Source organism: Macrotis lagotis, chromosome 1, assembly GCF_037893015.1.
Source record: "Macrotis lagotis isolate mMagLag1 chromosome 1, bilby.v1.9.chrom.fasta, whole genome shotgun sequence".
NCBI classification, from domain to species: Eukaryota; Metazoa; Chordata; class Mammalia; order Peramelemorphia; family Peramelidae; genus Macrotis; species Macrotis lagotis.
In genome coordinates, this window is record NC_133658.1 from 906,426,216 (window position 1) to 906,451,689 (window position 25,474).

Below are 25,474 nucleotides of genomic sequence, written 5' to 3' on the forward strand. Positions count from 1 at the left end.
TTTGTGTTTCCTTTCTTTTTCTTGCTTCCTTCTTTTCTCCCTCTGTTCCTTCAAAAAGACATCATTTACTATCTAGCCTCAATGTAAGAATGATGAAGGTTCTGACCCATACTACGTGCCCCAAAGTGAGTCACAACACCTCAATATTAAATCCCTGCACTATCCCAGATAAGTAAATCTCCAAGACTATCAACGTCAGTAGAGCTGTTCTCTGAGAGTTAATGTGACAAAAGGTAGATAATAAGTGTTGGAGGGGACATGGGAAAATTGGGACACTAAGGGTCTGTGGGTAGAGTTATGAACTTATCTAACCATTAAGAAGGTTAGATAATCAAAGAAGGTTATATAATCAAACTGAGCCTATCCTTTGATACAGCAAAATCACTACCAGGTCTGTATCCAAAAGAAATTATAAAAAAGGGAAAAGTATCCACTTCTATGGAACTATTTATGACAAATTATTTTGTAGTGGCTAAAAAATAGAGGGACTACCCCTCAACTGGGACTTCTCTGAACAAGATTTTGTTGTGGCCTGTAATACTATTTTTCTATGAGACAGGATGAAAGTCAGGTTTCAGAAAAACCTGAAGTAAACAGGACTAGCAGAATATTGTACACAAAAATAGCAACATTGTGTGATGACCATCTATGAGAGACTTAGCTCTTCTCAGCAATGCGGTGATCAGAAGACAATTCCAAGAGAGAGGTGATGGACGATGTCATCCAAATCCAAGGAAAGAACTATGGAGTCTAAACAAATCCTTCCTTTTGTTCCAATTTACAGTCGCTATTTGATGAGCTACTTGTATTGAGAAAACTCAAAGAACTCAGAGGACATTCCAGTGATCCAACCCATATATAAAACTCTGAAAAATAAGAAATGGGTTGATCCATTGAGTTAACTGAATAACATGGAAGTTGCTAGAGAAACCCACTTTAGGGGGCCTATGGAGAAGTCACTAAGCCATGGACCATAGCTGGATCAAAATAATTAGCAAGTTCTTTCAACTGGCCAGAGAATTTGAAGGGCATGAAGCTGGTTAAATCTTTAGCAAAAATATTATTCAGCTCTGAAGTTAGAATTTTCATTCATCAACTATATTATCTGAATCTACTTTATTTTGTCATTTTTATACAAGGCAGTGTTTTAAGTTTACAGTGGACATAAGAAGGTTAAAGTGTTTTGTTTCCATTTAGTGAGTTCAAATATTTCACAATCTATGGCAAAGTGTTTCTGGGCTTATTGGGGGCACTAGATTAGGACCAGGAAAAGGGACTTGCAGGGCCAAGTATGGACATTCATCTGTGGTAATGGCTAAAGGTATAAAAACAGGTTTCACATACATTTAGTTAAATCAAGGTTGCTTTTAATTGCAACAGAAGAGGTTTCAGAAAAGATTGCATGGAGATTAGTTTCTGTTCTGGGGGAAGATAGGCCAAATTTAGAAGGGGGTGAAAACTTTGATTTTAAGAAATCAAATCGATTAGGTAATTAAGATCCAAGGCAGTGCTACAGATATAGAAAACCAATGAGGTTGAAGAGTTGGGAGCATGTGGATGTTGAAGAGGGAGTCAAGATAAGCCTCTATGTATCATCTCAGAATAATGTCTCTAGTTTTTTTAAATAAAAGATTGATTTCCTTTGACAGTACTCAGTCATAATGTCTCAGTCGTCCTTGCCACTAGGAGAAAAATCAAGACCCAATGTTAAACAAAATCAGGAAGACAATGACCAGGATCCTGGGAAATTTGTCCTATTCTTCATGATACTTAAAATTCAGAGGAGATAATAATGCAGCAGATAGTATTGTATGAGGATGATCCTCTCTTAGGTGCAATTGGACAACTCAATACTGTTCAACCTTCATAGTTAGGCCACCAAGGAGGTTTATGATTTCCCATACCTTTTGTTTTTGGATAAATATTCCATACACTCTCAGTTTGGGTTGGTCATTACCATAATGACCTGCACCTATAGGTATGATCCTTTCCCTCTAAAAGCAATTATAAATCTGAATATTAAAATGTCAATTTCCTCCTTGGAAAATAAGAAAAACTATAAAACTCTATAGGTTGACTCTAAATCCCAGAGAATAAAACTTCATGTCTAATCTATATTTTCTATCATTTTATTTTAACTCTTTTTAGGATTTATAATATGATTAGGGAACAAAGATCACAGTGTCAAAGGATTTACAAGCTAGGGAGGACCTTTCAAATTATAGAGTCCAATGCCCTCAGTTTATTCAAAAGGAAACTGAAGTATTAGGACCAGAGGAAAATTTGAGACTGAAACAAAACTAGAGTGCTGAAGTATTTTAACAACTATGAATAGGACTAGAACTCATAAAATGTCTTCTTATTGCCAAAATATTATTGTTAAGTTTCCTTTATCCTTGAAGAAGACCAAAACATGAGGGAAGGGAGACCATGACAAGTACATGAATTGGATTTGAGTGAGGGGGTGTTATGCCAAGTCACCAGCCTCCAGAGTCACCTGGATGCAGTGACTAGATATGAGTCAGGAGGACTGGAGATGTGAGAAAATCAAGGTTAAGTGACTTGCCCAAAGTCACACAGGTAGTAAGAGGCTGTGGTAATTGAAATTAAATCCTCCTGACCTCAGGGCTGGCTATGATTAAAGTGTTCTTCCATAGTCACCACATACATAAAGTTTCCCTTACCCTTGAATTCTTTGCTTCTTAGTAATGGATGAACTCTGATGAAGGACTTTCCCACAGATGTGGCATTAATAGGGGTTTTCACCTCTGCGAATCTGTTAATGTGGAGCAAGGGATGAGATATCACTGAAGGTCAACCAGCATTAATAAGGTTGCTCTCCAGTATGAATTCTTTAATATTTATTAAGGGATGAGCTATAACCAAAGATTTTCCCGCTTTCTTTTCATTTTTAGAGTTTCTCTGCAGTGAGTTTTCTCACTGGTATCAAGAAAGGTAGACATGAAGGTTTTTCTCACATGCACCACATTTATAAGGAACAATAGGATTGAACTGAAATTGAAAAATATTGAATTGCAAGTGAAAATGAAACAATAAATGAAAATTTAGAACAAGAATGTGAAAGAAAATAAGAAAGGTTTGGTTTTTCAGACTGGGAGAGGCATTTATAAAATTATTGAAGGTTTAAGAATTGATTATCAGAATTTACAATTCTGATTTGGAAGTTTTGACTTTGGCCAAATTTGGCTAAAATGAGTAATAGGTGAGAAATTTTGTGTATTTACTTTAAGCAAACTGCAGTAACAATAGTTGTAACATGTACCATCATCTAACATGTCTGACCCTTATAAGCTTGCTGTTTGACTAAACCTGGAGCTTCATAAATATACATAAATATCTATACATATATATTTATTTGAAATGCACATGATGTCTTCCTCTATGAAATGGCAGCTCCTTCAGAACAAGGATTTTTTTCTTTTGCTATTTTCAGAACCTAGAACAGAGTTGGGACATAGTTGGTCAACAAATGCTTGTTTATTGATAGTTGAATTCTGTTTTGGGCCACCTTAAGATTGAGATGCCTAAGAAATATCTAGGTGAAAATGTCCATTGGGTAATGAGTGGCTGGATTTAGAGTTCAAGTGGAGAATATAAGATCAAAAGCTGGCACTCAAACTTGTTTCCTGTGTGACATTGGGTAAGTCTCTTCCCCATCCTGGGTATCAGTTTCTCCATATTTAAAATGAGGGAGATGGCTTCTGAGGTCCCTTTCAACTCACATTCTGTGGTTCTAAGGGCCTTTCATGGGCCTTAGCTTCCCCAGTTATAAAATAAGAAGAGCTATTTGGGCCTGGGGTCTCTTGATCTCTCTTTCCCCTGATTTTCTGAATCCAAGAGTTGGGTGGGAAGTCAGTTGTCTTCTCACAGACTGAGTGGTTTCTGGGTGGTCTTTCTTTTCTCTTAGTCTCAGTTTTTTTTGTGTGAGGCATTTGAATTTCCTTGATAGAGGGACTTAGAGACCCCATTCAGTATGAGTGACCTTTGAAAGGAAAAAATGGACTTGGAGACAAAGGCCAAGGAATGGATGTCCAGCTCCAGTGGAGATGTTGGGCGTTCCTGGATTGTCACTGGTTCTAAGTTCATTTATTCATTCACTCAGCAATTGTTCATTAAGCACTCAACAAGGGCCAGGTGGATGTTGGGACCACGAAGACAAAATCAAAACAAGTCTTGGTTCTTAATGAGATTTCATTTTATTGGAAAAAAACTCAACATATGCACAGAGAAGCAAATGCAAATATATATGTATACATGCATACATTCAAACATGTTACATATATTTGTATAACACACACGAAGCTATTTGGGAGGACTCTAATAACTAGGGTGATCAGGGAGGACTTTTTTAGGAGATGACACTTAAGTAAGTCTTGAGAGAAGTCAAAGACTCCAAGAAGTAAAAAGGAATCATTTGGGGGAATCTTTTGAGTAAAGTCATGGAGATGGGAGAAGGTAATGGAGAAAGGTAGCCTGGAGCCAGAATAATGGACTTAGAATCACTAATACAGGAGACTATTATTTATTCCAGCAGCCACTGAAGACACAGAGGTGGCTAGAAAGCACAGTTGGTAGAGTGTTGGTCTGGATTTAGGAAAACCCGAGTTCAAACCTAGCTTCAGATACAATAGCTGTGACTTTAGGTAAGCTGCTTTAACCTCTTTTTTACCACAGTTTCATAACAGTACCTCTCAGGGTCAAATGAAATATTTAAAGTACTCAGCATAGTCCCTGGTCCATAACAGGCCTCCATGCCCTATATATTTAGGAATATTGATTGGCAGCTTCCTGGATGAAATGCTAGAGAGGAAGAGTCTGAATGTAGGGAGACTATTTAGGAGGTTATTTCAATAATTCAAGTGAGAGGTGATGAGAACCCCCAAACCAGAGAGATTGTGTTATGGCATAGAGAAGAGGACAGAAGTTTCAGGAAGTAGAATTGACAACATTTGACCACTGGGTAGGTTGAGTTACTATAATAAAAAATGACAGTATTACCTAATTTTATTACTTATTCAGTGCTTACCAATCATACTTCTAAGGGATTTTTCAACAGGGTTATAAAAATAATATTCATTTGGGGGTACGAAAGGTTGACAGTCTCAAGGGAAATAATAAAAAAGTAAGGGTTAGGATAGATGCAAAAGAAACAGTAGTAAATAACTACAGTAATCTGTTTGAGAAATCCAGACATCAGCTTCTGGGATAAGAACTCTTTGACAAAAGTTGTAAGGATAGTATGGCAGAAACTAGGCATGGGTCCACATCTCATACCCTATACCAAAATAATGTCAACATGTGTCGAGTCCGGAGGAGGGAACTCAGGCTGACATCAATATGATGTATAAGCTGGTTCGTTTATTGATCACAGGATACATACTTTTATACTCTACATTTATGTAACCAATTACATAAGCTTTTTAGCAAGTATTTTTTTCACATGCATACCTTGTGTATGTCTTAGGTGATTGTTTTGAGAACTAAACAGTGTTTTGATAAACAGAGTGAAGATTGTTTTGAGAACCAAACAGTGATTTGATAAACAAAGTGCAGAAGGTAATTATCTCAGAATGCACTATCTATCTGAGTCTGGGAATACACCTTGTTAGCTCAGACATGCAGTTACTCCCTTATCTAAGCTCTGAAGTACATCTTGCTGGTTAAAGCACATAACTATTTCTGTGTTAACCCTTCATAGCTCTTAGCATGGAACATATGTGACACAATAAACATGGGTACAGGATTTAGACAAAAAGTGCAACATCATAGATAGAATATTTCTTGGTCTATTAATTTATCTGTCAGATCTATGGAAAGGGGAGAAACTTATGACCAAGCAAGAAATAGAGAAATAAATTGCAAAATGGATGGGTTTGATTATATTAAATTAAAAAGTATCTGCACTAATAAAATCAATGCTGCCAAAATTAGAAGGAAAACAGAAAGCTGAGAAACAATTTTCACAGCTAGGGGTTCTGATAGAGGTCTCAAATCTAAATCATATAGAGAATTGTATCAAATTTATAAGGTTACAAGTCATTCCCCAATTGATAAATAGTCAAAGGATATGAACAGTTTTCAAATAAAGAAATTAAAGTTATATATAATCATATGAAAAATACTCCTAATTTTTATTAATTAGAGAAATGCAAATTAAAAGAATTATGAGGTATCACCTCACTCCCATCAGATTGGCTAGGTGACAGAAAAGGGAAAATAATCATTGTTGAAGAGGTTGTGGGGGGATTGGGACATTGCTGGTGGAATTGTGAACTGATCTAACCATTCGGAGAGCAATATAGAACTATGCCCAAAGAGCAATAAAACTGATCAAACCCTTTGATCCAGCAATTCCAATACTAGTCCTATAACCAGAAGAAATAAAAATGGGAAAAGTCCCACATGTTCCAAAATATTCATAGCAACTCTTTTTGTAATGGCAAAAAATTGGAAGTTGAAGGGATGTTCATCAATTGGGGAATGGCTGAACAAGTTATGGTATATGAATGTTAAGGAATATTATTGTTCTATAAGAAACCATAAAAGGTTGGACTCTGGAGAAGCATGGAATGAATTTTAGGATCTATTGCTGAGCAAGCGGAGCAGAACCAAGAGAACAATGTACACATTAACAACAACATTAAGAGTTGACCTTGATGGATACAGCTCTTCATAGCAGTTCAGAGAGCTAGGACAACCCTATTAAACTATCTATGGACAATTCTGTCCCCATCTGGAGGAATAAAAACAAAATAAAACAAAACAAGACAATAAGAAAACCCCTTCAGAATCTGATGAAAACTATCTATATTCACTTTTCACTTTTTTTTAAAAAAAATTCTCTTATCTATTTCTTTCCCTTAATCCAAATTCCTCAAACTGAAAATGATTAATCTGTAAACCCATTTAACACAAATGTGTATGCACAATATTCACCTGACTGTTTACTGCTGAGGGGAGAGGGGTGGGAAGGGAGGGTGGAAGGAAATTATGTAATTTAAACATATGCATATGCATATGGATGAATGTTGAAAACCTTTCATAACATGATTCTGGAAAAAATGAAATATCAATTTAAAAAAGTGAGGAAATAAGGAAGTGTGGCAGTACTAGATATGAAACTATTCTGCAAAGAAGTAATTCTTAGTATGGGTTGAAAAACAGATAGCTTGACCAGAAGAAAAGATTAGACATAAATCATACAGTTGTAGAGGAATCTAGTAGCCTAGCATTGCAGAAATCCAAAGATCCCGGCTACTGTAATAAGTCCATGGGAAAACTGAAAAAGTCAGGAAAAATAGTTATAGAATATGAATATCCAGGATTTATAGATTATTTAAGGTCTGGAAAATTCTTTATATTTTATGCTCTCATCTATGTAGGGAGGTAGGTCTTGTTATTATCCCCATTTTACAGATGGTGGTGAAATGACTTGCCCAAGGTTACATAGTTCACAAATGCCTGGGACATCTTCCTACTTTCATGTCCAACCTCTATTCATGATGCCATGTTTTTGCCTAGAGCAACATCTCAATAGGATAAGCTGCAAGTGAATTCATGACTTAGACATAAATAGTCATAAGCAAATTAGAGGAGCAAAGTAGAAATTACCTTTCTATGGAGAGAAAGAATTCATGATCAAAGAAGGGATAGAGGGCATGCACAGAAGATAAAATGGACAACTTTGATTACATAAAATTAATAAGTTTTTGCATAAACAAAACCAATGTAACTAACTTTAGAAGGGAACAAGTAATTGGGGAAAAATCTTTGAGTCAAGTTCACTGATGTCTCACTGAGTGAATGAATATTTTCTTGTTGTTGTGGTGGGTCTAATACACACACACACACACACAGCTGATAAAGACATTTTGGTGGGTGAGGTCTCCTAGCACAGCAAAATTAAGGAGGTCCAAGTTGGGCCTATCATGTACATGACTGAGTCCAAGGATCAACCTCCTTTGCAAGTTGCCCATCTCTCTGCTTTGTCTTTAAGGAATATTGTGGGATCTGTGGAAATGCGGGGGGGGGATAAGCAGGATAGGAAAGCTGATGTGTGTCTCAGTCTCTGAGGTCTTCATTCTCCTGAGTGACTTCCTTATGGCCAATCTGTCCATAAATGTCTGCTGATTTAAATGTCAGTTTCTGGGAAATAGAGCAGATTACAATTTAAGACTGTGTTGAAATCCTGAAGAAGAGAGGTGAAAGAGACCTTATCTATCATCTAATTCAAGTGTCCTCAACTTGATTCCCACAACCTGCCAGAAATAGATTTCAGGTAGTCCATGAATTTACTTGGGGGAAAACAAGACAATTTTGTTATCATTAACCTCTAACTGAAATTCAGTCCTTTCTTCAGTTATTTAAAAGCACAGATGAGAGAAGAGATTTACAGTCTTCTCCAGCCTGCCTATCCATATGGTCTGTGAGCACAGAAAGACTAAGGACCTTTGTTCTGTAATCCAACTCCTACACAAAAGGAATCCTATAACTCCTACCCTCATCAAGGAGGAAAATATTACAACTTCTGGTCTCTAAATGACTGAAAATTCCAATTATTCAGCTCTCTCCCATGCACTTGTTTGTTTAAAAATTTAATTAAATTTTTTCAATTAGCAAAAATTTATTTTCTTTCCTTCCCACCTTCTTCCTTCAATCAAGAAGGAAAAACCAAATCCTGGTAACAAATTTTTGCATTTACTCCAGCCCTTATTCATCTCACCTTTTATACCTCCAGAATCTTCAGTTCATTTCAATTCAATAATAGACACTTGTTAAATGTCCTTCCGATTGTGGTGATTTTTTTGCAAGGTAATGGGATTAATTCAGGGACTTGCTCAAGGTTACACAGCTAGGTAATTATTAAGTGTCTGGGGCAGAATTTGAACTCAGGTCCTCCTCACTCCAGCTCTATCCACCGCACCATCTAGCTGCCCCTTGGTGTCTTCAATTTAATCTAGTAGTTAGCTCAACAAGTCTTATTTCTGATTCTTCTCTCCCCTCCTCTTTCCTTTTTTCTTACCAGTGAGCCCTCTCATTCCTCTTCTGGCTTTCAGAAGCACCTGTCTGGGCTCTTGTGAGAGTCTCCTAGCATATTTTCCATCTTTTCTCCCAATTTCCACCACTCTTGTGTCTCTGATTCTGACCCTCTTCTGTTCACAAATTTTCACTAGTTCCAGGTTTCCTGTTGAGTGGGTATTCCTTTATATGGCATTCAAGACCCTCTACAATCTGATTCCCACTCACCTTCCCAGACTTGTCTCTTATGGCTTTTCTCCAGTGAGCCAATCAATTAGCAGTTCTAAAGCCCCTACTGTGGGCCAGACACTCTGTTAAGCCCTGGGGGATACAAAAAGGGCAAAAGAGCTGACATTCCAGCCCAAATGACCTTCTGAACATGCTCCGTATTCTTCTCCACCTTTTTCTTTTTTGCCTTTGAATTACTGAGCATCCTTTAAGGATTCACTCAAAAAGCATCTCTTCCAGGGGGTCTTCCCTAATCCCCCACTGGCAATGATCTACCCCTCAGACCTCACATATTACTATATCTATATTTCCCCAAGGAGGTCATTTACAATAATATATTGCAATCTTATTCTCTAATTAAACAGTAAGTTTCCTGAAGGAAGAGACTTTGTTTTCTTTAAACTCTGTATCTTCTCTAGCTCTGAATTCAACACACACACGTGGGCATTTCCCAAGGACCTTCTATGTATTATCTGTGAATTCAAAACTCATCCTCCTTCATCAAGCCTTGCTGAGCCTTCTAGCTGCTTTGCCTCCTCCCTCCAAACTCCCATTGAGCTGGTTTTTATATAACAACATGTATAGCTCTTGTGTCTCCTGGGCAAGCAAATCCTTTGAGGGCAGGGACAGATTCTCTCTTGTCTTGGTATTATCAGCATCTGGCACATAGGGGACACTAAAATGGGTAGTTGATTGATTTGAATGGAAATCAACAGCAAGGTACTTGACTAAGCCCCTACCATGAGTCAGATGCTGTCCTAAGTGCTGAAAAACCAGAGACTTGGACTTTCCATTATACATCAGTCACTCTAGGTGTGACATTCCTCTTTCCCAGACTGAGAAAGAAATTGTCCTATTTATGCATTTACTGGAGAAAATATCAGTTGGACAGTTGGAGTAGGCTCTGGGGGAATGCTTTCCTGGTTTTCAGAACTGTCCTTGGAAGGGAGTCTCAGTGGTTCCCTAGGACAATCTATATACCCAAGGAATTCCTATTATACCATAGCCTATGAGTGAATGGTTAGGAATGAGAAAGATAAAAACCATGAATATTAACAATAATTGAGAAGAATAAATCACCACTCTTGTCCTAGACTGGAGGAAATTAGGTGCTTGGTTGATTCTCAGGGGCCATGGGTACCAGTGGGAGAGGCCATAACTGTCTGGCTCAGGAGATGGCAGCATAGAGCTGGGAGCAGAGGCTCCCCTGATCTCCTGCACAAGTCAGGCCTTTCCTTTGACAGGAGAGCTAAGTGGTCAGGACAATCTGAAAGCTAGAGTTGGTCTTTGGAAATCAGAGATCAGACTGGCACAACCTGGGGTCTGAAGTCAGCTAAGTTCAAAGTATAAAACATACAACACTGGATGAAGACCAGAGGCTTGGATTCTACTCCTGCCTCAGTCCCTGACTCTCTCTGAGACCTTACAGAAGTCTTTGTCCATTTCTGGGTTTCATTTCCCCATTTGTAGAATGAGAGGTTTTACTAAATATGCTCTAAGGTTCCTCCCAGCCCTGACATTCCCTTTAGTAGGAGCCCACCAAGCTGATAACCCTAAGTTCTAAGGATCTTTTCAGCTCTGATATCCTGTTCCAAGGCCCCTCCCGGTTTGACATTTTAATGTTCAAATGCCCCTCCCAGCTCTAACATGATACTGAGAATTAGTCAGTGATGGTGGCTACCTGGTAGGGGTCTTCAAGCATATCTGGAGAGAGGATAGAACAGGAGTCCACATCCCATGATAAGGTGACTATCTGTTAATGGAGGTATCACAGAGAAGTTAGTTGTTGCTTCTGCCTGGGTGGTCTCTCTCTCTTTTCCCTTTCATGAAAGAGAATAGCCAATGAGTGGTGCAACATCTCAGAATGGTAAAACTTTCAGGTTGTCCTTCTCCGAGATTCCACCCCAAATGTAAAAGAAATCATATAGACTTCTTGTCTTTTCTTTACTCTCTGCATCTTCTCATTAAATTCTCAAGAGAATTATGATTTTATATTGATTAATATATGTGTAATTAATTTAATAATAATAATTCACTTTCTAAAGATTCTTTTCATATATCAAATTAACCTAAAAATCTATTGAACCATCCACATGGTGTTTATACCAGAAGTGTGGTTAAGTCCACAAAACTTCTTAATGTGCCAGAATAAGATTTAAATATAATTAGAAGACATAAAATAAAATGAATAAACATACAAGAAAACATATATATATGTGTGATATACATTGGATTTTAAATAGTTAATATGCAGTCTATAAGTCAGTTACTTTTGCTTCCATTTGCTTTTGATGACATGGTTCTAGATCCTAGTCAATTTAAAGGCCCGAGTAGGATAATATTCACTGATTTCTGCAAGCCAGATAAACCTAGCTAGGTGGAATAGTTGGAGAGGGCCCTGGGAGAATGCTTTCCTGGTTCTCAGAATCATCATTGGAAGGGCATCTAGTACAATCTATATGCCCAAGGAATCCCATAGCCTCTAAAGAAATGGTTAGGAATTAGGAATTAGAATGATAATAATTATGAATATTAACAATAATCAAGAAGAATAAATTATTCCCACTGTCTTAGACTGGAGGAAGCCAGGTGCTTGGCTCCAGGGGCCTTGGGTACCCATGAGGGAGGCTAGAATGATCTGGCTCAGCAAATGATAGCAGAGAGCTGGGAGCAGAGGCTCCTCTGAGCTCACCCATTAGCCAGGGCTTGTCTTTGCAGGAGGGAGAGCTGATGATTGGGGCAATCTAAGCCAGAAATGGTCTCTGGAAGTCAGAGGACAGATTGGAATGAGGCCAAGGGGTCTGAGGTGAGCTAAATTCAAGATATAGGACAAACAATCTGGATGAAGACTGGAGACCTGGATTGGTCCCTGACTTCCTCTGAGAGCTTATAAAAAGTCTTTTTCCATTTCTGGGCTTCATTTCTCCATCTATAGAATGAGAAGTTTTATTAAATATTCTCTAAGGTCCTCTCATCTCTGACGTTCCCTGTTCTAAGGCCCCCCCGCCACCCCAAGCTCTGACATTCTTACTTCTATGTTTTAAGGTTCTTTCCAGCTTATACATTCTATGATTCTCACAGTAAATTATCGAGTAATGGTGCATACCTGATAGGGATTCTCAATCATGTTTGGAGAGAATATCTCGGAGTCCACATCTTGTGTAGGGGCCATCTTCTGTCAATAGGTTTTCATAGGTTAATAGAGGGAGTCATCTACCTTTTTTTTTGCATGGGTGTCTCCTGATAGGGCACAATGGTTAACTTGTGTCCTAACATCTCAGAACATGATGCTCGGGTACTGTGGCATACCCTAAATGCCTCAGAAACATTATTTCCTTGGTTTTCCTTCTATCCAACCCTGCCTTAGCTAGGCCACTACACCAGCTTTACTTTAACCCTTTCTTCATGGTAGCTCTGTGAACTAGGCAGAAGAAACATTATTATTCCTTCTTATAGATGAGAGAGCTTAAAATCAGGGAATTAATGGGGAGTTGAGCAAAAGACATAGACCTTAGATAAGACTTGAATTCTGATTCTGACAGTCACTTGCAATCTGGATAATCCTGGGCAAGTAACTTCTCTCTGACCCTCAATTTCCTCCTCTATAAGGTAAGGTGGTTGAGTTAGATGATGTCCAAGGGCTCTTTCCCATCTGGGTCTATGACCTATGACTAAATGACACCCAAGGATCCTTTCTCATCTAGGTCTTTATACCTATCAGTAGCTAATTTTCAAGGCCACTTCCCCATCTGAGTCTTTGTCTTGTGACTAGATGATATCCAAGGCCCCTTCTCCATCTGGGTCTATGACCCCATGACTAGATGATCTCTAGGGGCCTTTCCAGTTCCAAATCAATGGCCTTGTGAACTGACCTGTGCCCACATATTGGTATAACTTCCATCATTTCTACTCTTCCCTCCTCCTCCTTTGATCTTGGTGGAAAGGTAGTTTCTTTCTCTTCCTACTCGGATCCCTTGGAGGAAGCCAGGGTCCTCTTAGGAGGGAGAAAGAAGGAAAGAATAGAGATCCCCCACATGGGATCCACAGGGGAGGTCTTACTTGTTCATTTGAGACCTGGTGTGGAAGCTGCAGAACATTTTCATATGCAGAGGAGTTACCTGAAGAAGTGAGAAACACTGATGGGGCTCCAAGTCTCACCCACTTGGTGGGAGACAGGGAGCATACTACCCAAAGTGGGGGAAGGAGGAGCTTGGAGAACAGGCATCAAAGATGTTCTAGGCATCTCTCTAAAGCTATACATTCTAGAGATGCACATTGTAAAAGGCACCCACCCTAGGCTTAGGAAAGGGCAGATGTATGGCTCAAGAAAAGGAAATATTGATGAGTGATTGAGGGATAGATCTTAGAGGCTGCACCCAGGACAGAAATCAGTGGGAAGGGCAGGGAAGGGAAGATGACAAGTTATACTCACTGTTTTTCATGGATAGCAGCTTCTTCTCTTTTTGACTTGGCCCTCCTACTCCTTCCTGTGAGTACCTGATAGGGCCAGATGGGCAAGAGGGTTGGACAAAGCTTGAGGGCAGACTTGGGAGGACTGGTCAGAGTCTGGTGGTTGTTGGACCTTAAGAGGCCCAGGAAAGCCGGGAGTTATAATAAGAATAACTGCCATTTAGACAACAGTACAAGGTAGCAAAGTTCTTACAGATATCACCTCATTTCATCTGATCAACAGCCCTGGGAAAGAGGAGTGCATCACTTCCTAAAGATGTCAAACAATGAACTCTTGTGGGGATAGGGAATGTTCTATTCCCTATTCTTGAGTTCATTAGTACAGGGCACAGAAGATACACCTTCTACCAGTGAAGGTTGGTGCCCTCTCTGCAACTTGGAAAGGTGTAGAGAGCACAGCTAGGTGAAGGAACTTGTTCAGAGTCGCACAGGCAACACGTGTGGGAAGCCAGATCTTCCTGGTTTCTATTACTTCCCAATGCCTTTCAAGGTTCTTTCCCACAGACAAGATGAGACTTTGAGAAGCTCATTTGCATAGAAAAAGGCCAGGAGAGTCTAAGAGTTGGCACCAGACAATGAATTTGTCTCCAGCTCCAGAAGGTTTCTGTCCAGGATGCAGAGAAGCACAGGGACTCTGATCTACTTTGGATCTTCTGAGATCCCTTCTAGCTTCTAGGGTATTCATGAAAATAAGTGTTGCCTGTCTATACCTGATCCTGCCAGTCTAGAGCTACTGAGCTCTCAACTCTGTCCAATTAGACTCATTGACTGTTAGAACTGACAGGACCTTGGAGCCCAAATGTCCAGTCTCAGGTGTTTGAAGCTGTCTCCTACTTCCTCACTGTCTCCTCACTTCCTTCTACTATCTCACTTCCTTGAATTGGAAGAATTGGGAGAATCTCAGAGCCAGGTAAGCATTTTGTCCAAAGGTGTAACCAAACTGGAATTCTTTTTATATCTCAAACAAGTGGTTCTCCTGCCTCTGTTTTAAGGCCACCACCTACCCCATCCTATCAACTGATTGGACACTTAGCACCTTGTCAGAAAATCCATCCCATTGCTGGATAGTGCCTCTTATTAGAGTTCCCTATCTCTGGTGGGAATACTATCTTCTGGAAATTTCTCCCCATTGGTTGATCTTGAGGTCCAATCAGAATACCTTTACTCCCTCTTCTTCAGATAAACTCTTTAGATACTCAAAACAACTGTTGTATATCCCCCTATGTCTCTTCCCTTTCACATTAAGACAGGTCTTTTAGGTCTGCTAAAGAATCTTTATATCAACACGATCTCATTCAATCTGTCAATATCCCCCCCCCCTCCAAATGGGGCAGAGAGAATTGAAACTGCCCCATTGTATAGGTTCATATCTTCATACTGTCTCTTATGTGAGACCTTGGGCAAGTCACCTAATCCCTCTCAGTCTCAGTTCCTCCTCTATAAAATAAGGGGATTGGACGAGATTATCTCTTTCAGTTCTCTATCTAGAATTCTATGAACATAGCATATTAGATGTAGTCCGACAAAGAAAGTGAGGCTAACTCTTGTTTTAGGAGTTGCTTAACCTATCTGTGCCTCAGTTCCCTTGGCTATAAAATGAGAGTACTAATAGTTGTTATGAGAATCCACTGAGATCCCATATGTAAAATGCTTTACAAAATTTAAAGTCTCCTGTAGATGTGAGTAATGATTTTTTCCCTATTAAATTGATTCTTGTTAGATTCAGCTCAGTGTTTTCATAATCACCACTCATATTCCCTCAGCAATTATTTTAGGGTCACCAGGCTTGTTCCTCCCCTTCAATGGGTGAGTTAGCTGGTGCCAATGCAATTATTCTCATTTCACAGATGAGGAAACTGAGGCTAAGAGAGATATACATAGTTATTAAACAATGAAGTTAGCAGAGAGGTTTTTAGTGATTTGAACTCAGAGTCTGGGAGATCTGGATTCTAACCCTTTCTCTGACCCTTATGAGTTGTGTGGCTATGAGAAAACCACTTACCATCTCTGTCTCCTCATCCCCAAATGGGGATGCAGTAGTTGTTTCTTTTTCAGGGCTGGCATTGAATAGCCCATATATAAGGGATCAGCCAGGATATGGATTCCTTCTCTTGTACCCTATTGTCTAGTAATACTCTTTTTTTTGGAGTCTCTTGTTCAAAATGTAGTTGATGTATCCCAGCTTTGCCTTCTCTGAACAGTTTGTGCCCATCTACAAAGGAATACCAACCTTCCCTATGGGGAACTCGGCTATCATGAGTGTTAGTGACAGCATTTTGGCCTTTGGTAGGAGCTCCACTGTGGGGATGGTATTACCCTTGTGCCTTTTTGTGTTGGAGACAGGCCAGGACAATGAGCAGAGCCATTACAACCAGGATACCCACTAGGATGCTGGCAATGGTGAGTGTGGAGTAAGATAATCCAAAGAGGGTGATGCCTGCATGGAGAGAGAACAACAGGAGTCAGAATGAAGTCTGGTGGCTAGGAGAACTAAGTTTGAACCTTACCTCAGACACATACTAACTTAGTGACCTTTGAGAATAGCTTCTCTTAGCCTAAGTTTCCTCCTCTGCCAAATGGGGCACCTATGTCACTGTGTTGTCATTAGCATGGACTGATATTACTTTTGAACCACTATAGAAATAACCATTATTGTTGTTATCATTGTTATTGGTATTATAATAAATGCAAGTGTGTTGCCTCTACCTTTCCAAACAGTAGATATGGAGTTTCTTTACCAAGAAAGGCAAATCTTTGGGATATATAATAGTGGGCTTGTCAAGTCTTAGATTTTATTTATTTATCTGCTTATTCATTCATTCATTCATTTTTAGGCTTTTGCAAGGCAATGGGGTTAAGTGGCTTGCCCAAGGCTACACAGCTAGGTAATTATTAAGTGTCTGAGGCTGGATTTGAACTCAGGTACTCCTGACTCCAGGGCAAGTGCTCTACCCACTGCGCCACCTAGCTGTCCCCTCAGATTTTATTTTAAAGGTGATTGTTGGTTCTTCCATAGTAAGCTTATCTGCTACCTCTTGCCCAAACTCAATACATCTTCTTCTGTGGCTGTGATTTTACTCAGGTGATCTCCCATTCTTCTAATTCCCTTCTTCCTCTCTGCCCTTCAGAATTCTCAGCATCCTCCAAGGTTCAGTTCAGAGATTATCTCTTCTGGGAGGCTTCTCCTGATCCAGCCCCTTATCACCTTCCTTAGTTGTTAGCACTCTCTCCCTTCTGAAATAACTTTGTATTTATTTATCTACATATATGAAACAGTTGCATTTCAATACCCTTCTTCATCATCCCAGGTCCCAGCCAGATGTACTCTCACCTTCAATCAACCTTACTTGGATGAATAAGGTATGGGCTGGGCTCTGCTTTCACTTTTTAGTGATGTCATGACAATACTTACCAAAGGATCACCCATTTGGAGAACTAAACGATGGGAAATATAGGAGCACCTCTCTAGTCTCTGAAACTAGTCCTTTGAATCTTGGAGTTTGTTGTTGGTTCTTTGGTGGAGGGGCTTGGGAGATGGGGAGGAGGAAATAGATGTACCTTGTGTTTTATCTTGAGAGGAAGCATAATATAGTTAGAAAGGCCTTGGATTGGAGTCAGAAGCCCTGGATTCAAGTCCTGCTTCTTCTATTTGCTACCTGTATGACCCTTGGTCAAGTCATTTTTCTTTCTGTACCTTAGTGTCTTCATCTGTAAAATAGATGACTGCATAGTTTCTGTTCAGCTCTGGATTTCTGTTCTATGTTCTATAGAAATTAGAGAGAGCTTGGGGAATAGTTTCTAACCTAAAGATCCTACCCAAACAAACCATTCTGGAATGCTGCCTGTTGGGGAGTCCAGCTAGGGTAGAGAGGGGATTCTCAGTGACTCCTTCTGTGAGAAGAGAGCTGTCCCCCAGAACTCACCAGGTTCTCTAAGGGGCTCGATGGAGATGATGCTATTTACATGACGATTTGTCAAACTGTTATATGCTGAACAGGTATAGTTTCCTGGAGTCAGGGACCCCCCATGGAGGGTGAGATTTTCCCTGTTTGCCACCAGTGTGGAGCTGTTGAACAGCCAGTCATATTGGGCAGATGGACGAGACTCAGCCTGACATCTTAAGGTCAGAGTGGATTTGGCATCGACTTTGATGTTGTGGACCAAGTGAGATCCAGGCTCTTGGGTAATCTTCATGTGATCTGGTCCATCTGGGAAAAAAGGAAGGACCAGATTCTGTTCAATATCAGGTGAGGATCCATTTTGTGGGAGGCATTGGATGAAGGACTGGGGATAGAAGTCAAAAAAACCAAACCCATCTCTTTTCTCATCCCCCAGCTAGAGTGAGACCAATGGAATAAGCCCACAAATAACTCAAGGCAAAGTGATATTTTGAGGGGGTGGACCCCATGTACTTCGAAGGGAGTGGGAAGGGAAGAGAAGATGGGAGGGAGTTCCTAGACAGTCTGAGCAAAAGCATGAAGATGAGAGATGGAAGGCTGAATTTAGGACGGAGCTCTCAGGCCAGTGTGACTGAATCCTTGAATGAAGAGGAATAATGTGAAGGCAGTAAGAGTCACAGCTAAGGAACTATTATTTTAATCTCCAGGGGACAGGGATCCAGGGAAATTTCTTGAACAGGGGTGGACTATGTTAGACCTGCACTTCAGGAATATTAATTTGGCAGTTGGTTGGAGTATGGGTTAGAGTGAGTAATAAAAACTAGCATTTTCAGGATGCTCACTCTGTTCAGAGTTAGAGCTGGTAAGTATCTGAGGCCAGGTTTGAACTCTGGTGTTTTGCCCAGAGGGGGAAAAGAGTGAAGGCCTGGATACTAATTAGGAAGTTACTGCAATAATTGCAGTGAGAACTGATTACCAGCAGCCAGGGGGCACCTTCTGAAAGAAGAATCAGGGGAGGAACTCACAGTTGACAGTTAGAGTAATGTGGTCACTGCTTTTCAGGTCAAACTGGTTCCCGACTTCACACTGGTACATTCCATGGTCTTTTCTTCTGGTCTTCAGGAGGGTCAGAGTTCTGTTATCCTTGGATAGAGATAACATCCTACTTGGTGGAATTGCCTTGTTGTTTAAGTACCACTGGATAGTGATACCAGTATCTTTAGTGAGGCATTTAAAAGCCACTGAGCCCATGGCCTCTATGATACTGGTGGTGTTGGCCGTGATGCGGGGTTTGGACACCATCTCTGGACAGACACACAAAGAGAGGCATACTTAAGATCACCATCTATTTATTGTTGGAGCAACCTCTACTATAGAAGATCAGAAAGCAAGGCCCTGGCTCTGATGTCTTGGGACTTTAGGCAAGTCCCCGATTCCTCATCTTTGTCCTAATTTTCTCCATCTGGATAATGGAAGGTTGGGAGTAGATGGCTTCTTAGGTCCCTTCCAATGGGAAAGTCTGACTTTCTCTTACTGGTGTGGGATTGGCCATCCCAAAGATTCTTTTCATCAGAGGTTCTATATGTAAAGGTCAGTTGTGGAGATACATTGCTGCTTTAGGCCAAAGCAGGGTGGAGTAATAGCACCTTATACCCATTGTCAGATTCTTATAACTTGTCTAGGAGGTTGGGAGATAGAGCAGGTATTAGAGAGAAGTGGGGCACTGACCAATCAATCACCAAACATTTATTGAGCCCCTACAATAGACTAGGTATTGGGTATATGCAAAGAGAAAAAAAAGAAAAGAAAGTTCCTAAAGGTGCTATTATCTATCTACATATCAACCCTGTCTGTCGTCTGTTTGTCTGTTTCTCTCCGTCTGCCTATCATCTGTATCTATCTGTCATCTATCTATGTATTTATCTAATCTATATCTGTTTATTTTATTTACCTTCCTGTGTATCTATCTAGTCTATCTATCATATCTAGTCTGTCTATTTACCTACCTGTGTAGGTATGTCTATCTAACGTGTCTGTCTATTTCCTGTCTAGCCATCCAGTCTGTCTGTCTATCTATCTATCCATTCAAACACCATCCATCCATCCATTCATCCATCCTTCTTTCCATCCCAGCATCCATCTATCCAACCATCCATCCACCCATCTATCACCTATTTATCTATCATCTTCTATCATTTTTCCTATCTATTTAATCTGTTCATAGATAAGCATTGACAGCATGCTTATTTACATATGGGCATATACTTCCTCAATAAATACAAAATGGACACAAGATCATTAAATAAAAAGGGGGGGACTAGCAATCACAAAGGGAGACATGAAAGGGATAGAGTGCAGAAGTTCAAGGATTTGCAGTCAAAAAGATATGGGGTTTGAATTCTGCCTCTGTTGCTTGCTAAGTGTTAGGGTCAAGGTGGATCACTCACTTCTCTGAAGGCCTCAGTTTCCCCATCTGCTAGTGGACATCTTGGGCAGCTTGGAGGCTCAGAGGATAGAGCACTGACCTTGCAGTCAGGAGGATGGATATGACCTCAGACACTTGACACTAAGCAGCTGAGTGACCTTGGGAAAATCACTTCACCCTGACTGCCTTTCATCCAGGGCTATCTCCAGATGTTTTGATTCATATCTGGTCACTGGACTCAGATGGCCCTGGGGGAGAAAGTGAGACTGATAACTCAACACAGCACCCCCCCCCCCCAAATCTAATTCATGTGCTTGTCATGGCATCACCTCCCTGATGTCATGGTCTTCTTTAAGAGTTAGGGACAAATATCATCATCACTGGGGGTCCTAACAGCACCTTCCCACATGTACAATATACATTAATTGAATTTAATTGAGTTTTATGGGATTGCATGCTTACAATTGAAGTCACTGAGTCTACTCCTTTTTTCCTTCCTCTCAACCCCATATTTTATATAAGAAAATTTTAGATGAGGAAACTGAGTCTCAGAGAGGTTAAACCATGTACTCAGATTCACACAGTTGAGAAGTGTTTGAGGGCTTCAGACCCAGGTTTTCCTGACTCTTAAGTTCATGAGTCAGTTCTTTACTCCCTTTCCCTGCTTCCCTCCAGTGGGAGGAGGTTTGGACTCAGAGAATGAAAGCCAGAGTCTGAAGCCAGGACACATGTGGAGGCTGCAAGCCTAATTCAGCTCAGTTATCTTCTCCCCAAGTACCTGGCTTTGTGTGTTTGTGGCCTTGCTGTTCTGTAACCCCACCATGGTGAGCTCCCCAGGGGTGGGGACCTTTCCTTTCTCATCTTGTCTGCCCCACAGGGAGTCCCCCTGGATAATTGATTCTTAATCTCAATTTGGACACAGGATCATGGATTTCAAGGTGAGGAGGCCTCAGACCCCATCTCGTTCAATGGCCTCATTTTACTGATGGGGCCAGGGAGGTTGAAGGTCAAGGTCACATGGAGAGTAATGTGGGGCAGAGCTGGGATACAAACCCATGACCTCTGATGTAAAACCCAGGGACTTTTTCCTTCTCTACCAATCTAACTGTATTTCTTGTAATCTGAAAACTCCAGAGCCAGATAGGGGTATCTGGGGTAAAGGGCTAGTATGGGGGCAGAGCAGCGCTCTTGGCGAGGTGGAGGAATGTGAAAACATCTGATGATAGGAGCTACAGAAGCAGAGACCTCATAAAGGAAGCTGGGCTTATGACATCCTGCATCCCTATGGGGGCAGCTTCCTCTTTTCTCTGAGGGGGGGAGGGTTGGAGAATCCCCCGCTTCTTACTCCCCCTCTTCCCCACTAAGAAAGACAAAAGGAAGGAACAGACAGGAAACCAGAATCCTGACCCAGGCTAGACTAGATTGGCTTCCCCCCAACCCCCCCCACCCCCAAGGAGTCAGTGGGGGCTGGTTCAGAGGGGCCACAAGAGATAAGGCTCAGGACATAGGAGAGATGATTCAGAGCTTGTACCCTGGAAGATATGTGAACCCATCCCCATCCCCCCAAGACTACAGCAGAGAGAAGGTGAGGAAACCTTAGGATGCCTGGGTCCAATCCTGCTTCTGCCCTGGCTTTGGCCGAATTCTCTACCCATCTGCATTCTCATCTGTAAAATGGGATGAGTGAGATGAAATGCCCTTGAAGCTCCTTTTCAGCTTTGACATAATCTGTTCGATATTCAGAAGTTTCATCTACTGCTATTTCCTGTTCTAAGTTCCTCCTAGCTCTGACATCCCCTGTTCTAAGAGTCCTTCCAACTCTGATATCCCCTGTTCTAAGGGCCCCCAGCTCTGAAATCCCCTGATCTGTTCTAAGAGCTCTCCCAGTCTTTACAAACCCTATTTTAAAGGCCCTCTCAGCTCTGTCATTCTTTGTTTTAAGACTTCTCCCAGCTTTGACATCCCCTATTCTAGGGGTCCTCCCAGCCCTGACAATCCTTGTTCTCAGGGTCCTTTTATTTTTGCCCTTCCATGTTCTAAGGTCATTCCCATCTCTAACATCCTGTGCCCTAAAGTCTATTTTCACTCTGTTGTTCTAGGTTTCCATGACCTGAGAATACAAATCACAGCCACTAGCATGTTCTTGAGACAAACAGAGTGGTCATGTATAAAAGAGACTAGGGGAGACCATCTGGGGAGGTGACTCAGGAGAACTTCATTCCCGTTGGTGGAAGTAAATGAAAGGAGGAAGAGGGCAGTCAGCTAGACTTGGAAACAAAGTCAGACAATAGGGATTCCTTTATTTCCTTGAATCCTGACCCCCAAATCAGGAAGATCTGAATTCAGATCCAGGCTCTTCCTAGGACAAGTCACTTCATCTCTGTCTGCTTCAATTTCCTCAGCTGTAAAATGGAGACAATATCAGCACCCTCCTCCCATGTGTGTTATGAGGATCAACTGAAATTATATTGGGAAAGGACTTAGCACGTAATAGGAGCTTTTTAAAAAAAGTCCCTTCTGAACAATAATAATTTCCCCTTTGCCTACATTTAACATCTTTAGGACTAGTCCACCAGTCCACAGATAACAAAAATAGAGCTTTTTGGAGGCTGATAGTTTCTAGGTTGAGGAGGAGATCCTTTTTTACTATCTTCATGGTTATGTCACCCTGGTCAAGTCACTTCACCTAGTTTACCTCAGTTTCCTCATCTGTAAAATGATCTGGAGATGGAAATGGTAAACCTCTCCAGTATCTCTGCCAAGAAAACACCAAATGGGATCATGGAGAGTTGAAAATGACTGTAAAATAAGCTATCACTCTTTTGTATTTCTCTCTCCAGATTCTTACCTAGTGTTTGATTTAAAGTAGGTGCTTAATTAATGCTTTTGATCTCTGTATCCCCAGGGTATAATGTAAGCTCCCTGTAATGCAGGATTATTATTATTATTATTATTATTATTATTATTATTTTGTATTCCCGGTCCCTAATTAAGTTTTTTTGCACTTAGTGGTGCTTAATAATTGCTCAGAATTGAATTGCATTGGAATTACTAGGCTGCTAGTCTGACCTCTACTCCCAAATTCCTGAAAATCTATTTCAGCTGAATAACTAGGAAGTGTCTCCAATCATCATGTCCAAGAAAGAACTCATTGTTTGTCCCCCCCCCCCACACCTGCTAACTGGTCTCTCCTGAGTCTTCCTCTTTTTGCCCAGTACATTACCATCCTCCTTGCCACTCAGGTGTATCACCTTCACATCCTCCTCCATTCCTCATTCTTCCTCACCCCACATATTGTACTTCTTGGTTACATTGGGGCAAGTCTTCTTTTGTCAAATGGCTTGGAGCATCTGCCTGCTGAGGTCTGTCCAGCTCTCAAATACTCTGACATCCATTGAGTTGCCAAGTCTTGCCATATATGTCTTCCCAATATATTGAGAATCGGCTCCATTCCTTCTGTATAAATGGTCACTACTTTGGTTCAGAAATTTGTCAACTTTCACCTGTGGCATTGCAGTAGCCTTCTAATTGACCTCTCCCCTTTTCAATCCATTCTTCACATATCCATCAAAATAATTTTTCTAATGATATATTTGACCATATCAGTCTTTCATTCTAATAACTCCATTGGCTCCCTGTTGCCTCTAGGAACAAACCTTTATTTGACTTTTCAAGCCCTTCACAACCTGATCCCAAGCTACCCTTTAAATGTTAGCATCCTCAATGGATATCATAGAATTTGAGAACCGTAGGGATCCCAACAGCCAAGTGGTCCAAGCCATATGCTTAAAGAAGCCCAGTATGGCTAAGAACTAGGATAGATGAGGTGAGGGAGAAGGAGGAATTGAAGATGTGGTGGTGGCTAGAAAGATAGTGCCCTGAGTTGAAAGAGGAAACGTCATTATTATTTCTGTATTTCTGTATTCCATGGTACAATCAAACTGCCTTCTTGCTGTTCCTTATAAATAACCCAACTAGGAGTCATAGTAGATAGAATATTGAACCCGGAGTCAGAAAGATCTGAGTTCAAATTCAGACTTGGACACTCACTAGCTGTGGGACCCTGGGAAAGTCAGATTCCATCTGCCTCAGTTTCCTCACCTGTGTAATAGGGATGATAATGGCACCTACTTTCCAGGATACTTGCAGAGAAGTGGCACTGCTTTGAATAGAGTACAGGCCTGGAGTCAGGACGATTTATCTTCCTATTCAAATCTGACCTCAGACTCTTACTAGCTGTGTGATTCTAAGCTAGTCACTCAAACCTGTTTTCCTCAGTTTCCTGATTTGTCAAGTGAACTAGAGAAAGAAATGGCAAACACTCTTGAATCTTTGCCAAGAAAACCCAAATAGGATCATGAAAAGTTGTAAACAACTGCAAAATGACTCCACATCCTCAATCTTCTAGAATTGTTAGGAGGATCAAATGACATTATATTTTGTAAAAGTGCTCTGCAAATCTTAAAATACATAGAAATGCTTATTATTATTATTATTATTATTGGCTCTTTAGTTGCCTTTGTACTGATTGTCCTTCATGACTTGGACTGCATTCGTTCCTCACTTGGCTACTTAGAATCCCTGCTTTCCTTGAAGAATGACCTCAGGTGTCATCTCCTCCATGCAGCCCCATCTAATTTCAGCTTTAGGTGCCTTTCTGCCCCCCTTTACCCAATTACCTGATACTATTATGTATATGTTCTCTCTATTCATAAGGATATGCATAATGCAGTCACATGCCCATATATATCTATAAAATATATAATATATGGACAAAAATGAAAGCCTCTCTATCTTTGATTAGGTTATATATATATTTTTTAGGTTTTTACAAGGCAATGGGGTTAAGTGGCTTGCCCAAGGCCACCTGTATAGGTAATTATTAAGTATCTGAGGTTGGATTTGAACTCAGGTACTCCTGACTCCAGGGCCGATGCTCTATCCACTGCGCCACCTGCCACCCCTATGATGAGGCTATATTCTATCAAAGGAGACGTGTGCATGCTTTTGTGTGTGTTTACCCATGTTTGCATCTATATCTACATATGCACACCTTTTCACTGGATAGAATATTAGCTCCTTGAGCAGGGATGGGAAATGCCTGGCTCTTGGCCCTTATACAACCCAAGAAATCATTTGGTCTGATGCTGCCACGGCAACTACAGGTGGGACTAAAAATTCAATAAATTTAGGAGCTTTTTAGGGGTAAATTAAGTAAATGTTTGACCAAAAATAGCAGGTGAATTATGTTATAAATAATCAAATGGCCCTTGACAGAAAAAAGCTTCCCCACCCCTGTCCTAGAGGATAAGATGATTTTACTTTTGTCTTTCTATTCCCAGTCTTACCATAGTGTCTGGCACACACTGGTGAGTAGTTGGTCACATCTTATTATTCAGATGAGCTAGTTAAT

The 25,474-nt window shown here is 40.6% G+C and overlaps 1 protein-coding gene across 1 annotated transcript in view; it reads right to left on the reverse strand.

Annotated features, from left to right (window-relative positions):
* Positions 1-4,247: 4,247 nt before the first annotated feature.
* Positions 4,248-25,474, reverse strand: part of LOC141508653 (cell adhesion molecule CEACAM3-like) — a 73,208-nt gene continuing 51,981 nt past the window's right edge. Inside the window, exons 14-21 of the mRNA XM_074217466.1 lie at positions 18,662-18,940; positions 17,661-17,945; positions 16,054-16,174; positions 13,700-13,764; positions 13,327-13,385; positions 12,374-12,442; positions 10,949-11,020; positions 4,248-8,166 (exon numbers count right to left, since the gene is read on the reverse strand). Coding sequence (XP_074073567.1) covers positions 8,083-8,166; positions 10,949-11,020; positions 12,374-12,442; positions 13,327-13,385; positions 13,700-13,764; positions 16,054-16,174; positions 17,661-17,945; positions 18,662-18,940 — 1,034 coding nt within the window. The 3' untranslated portion in view covers positions 4,248-8,082. The remainder of the gene's footprint in view (positions 8,167-10,948; positions 11,021-12,373; positions 12,443-13,326; positions 13,386-13,699; positions 13,765-16,053; positions 16,175-17,660; positions 17,946-18,661; positions 18,941-25,474) is intronic.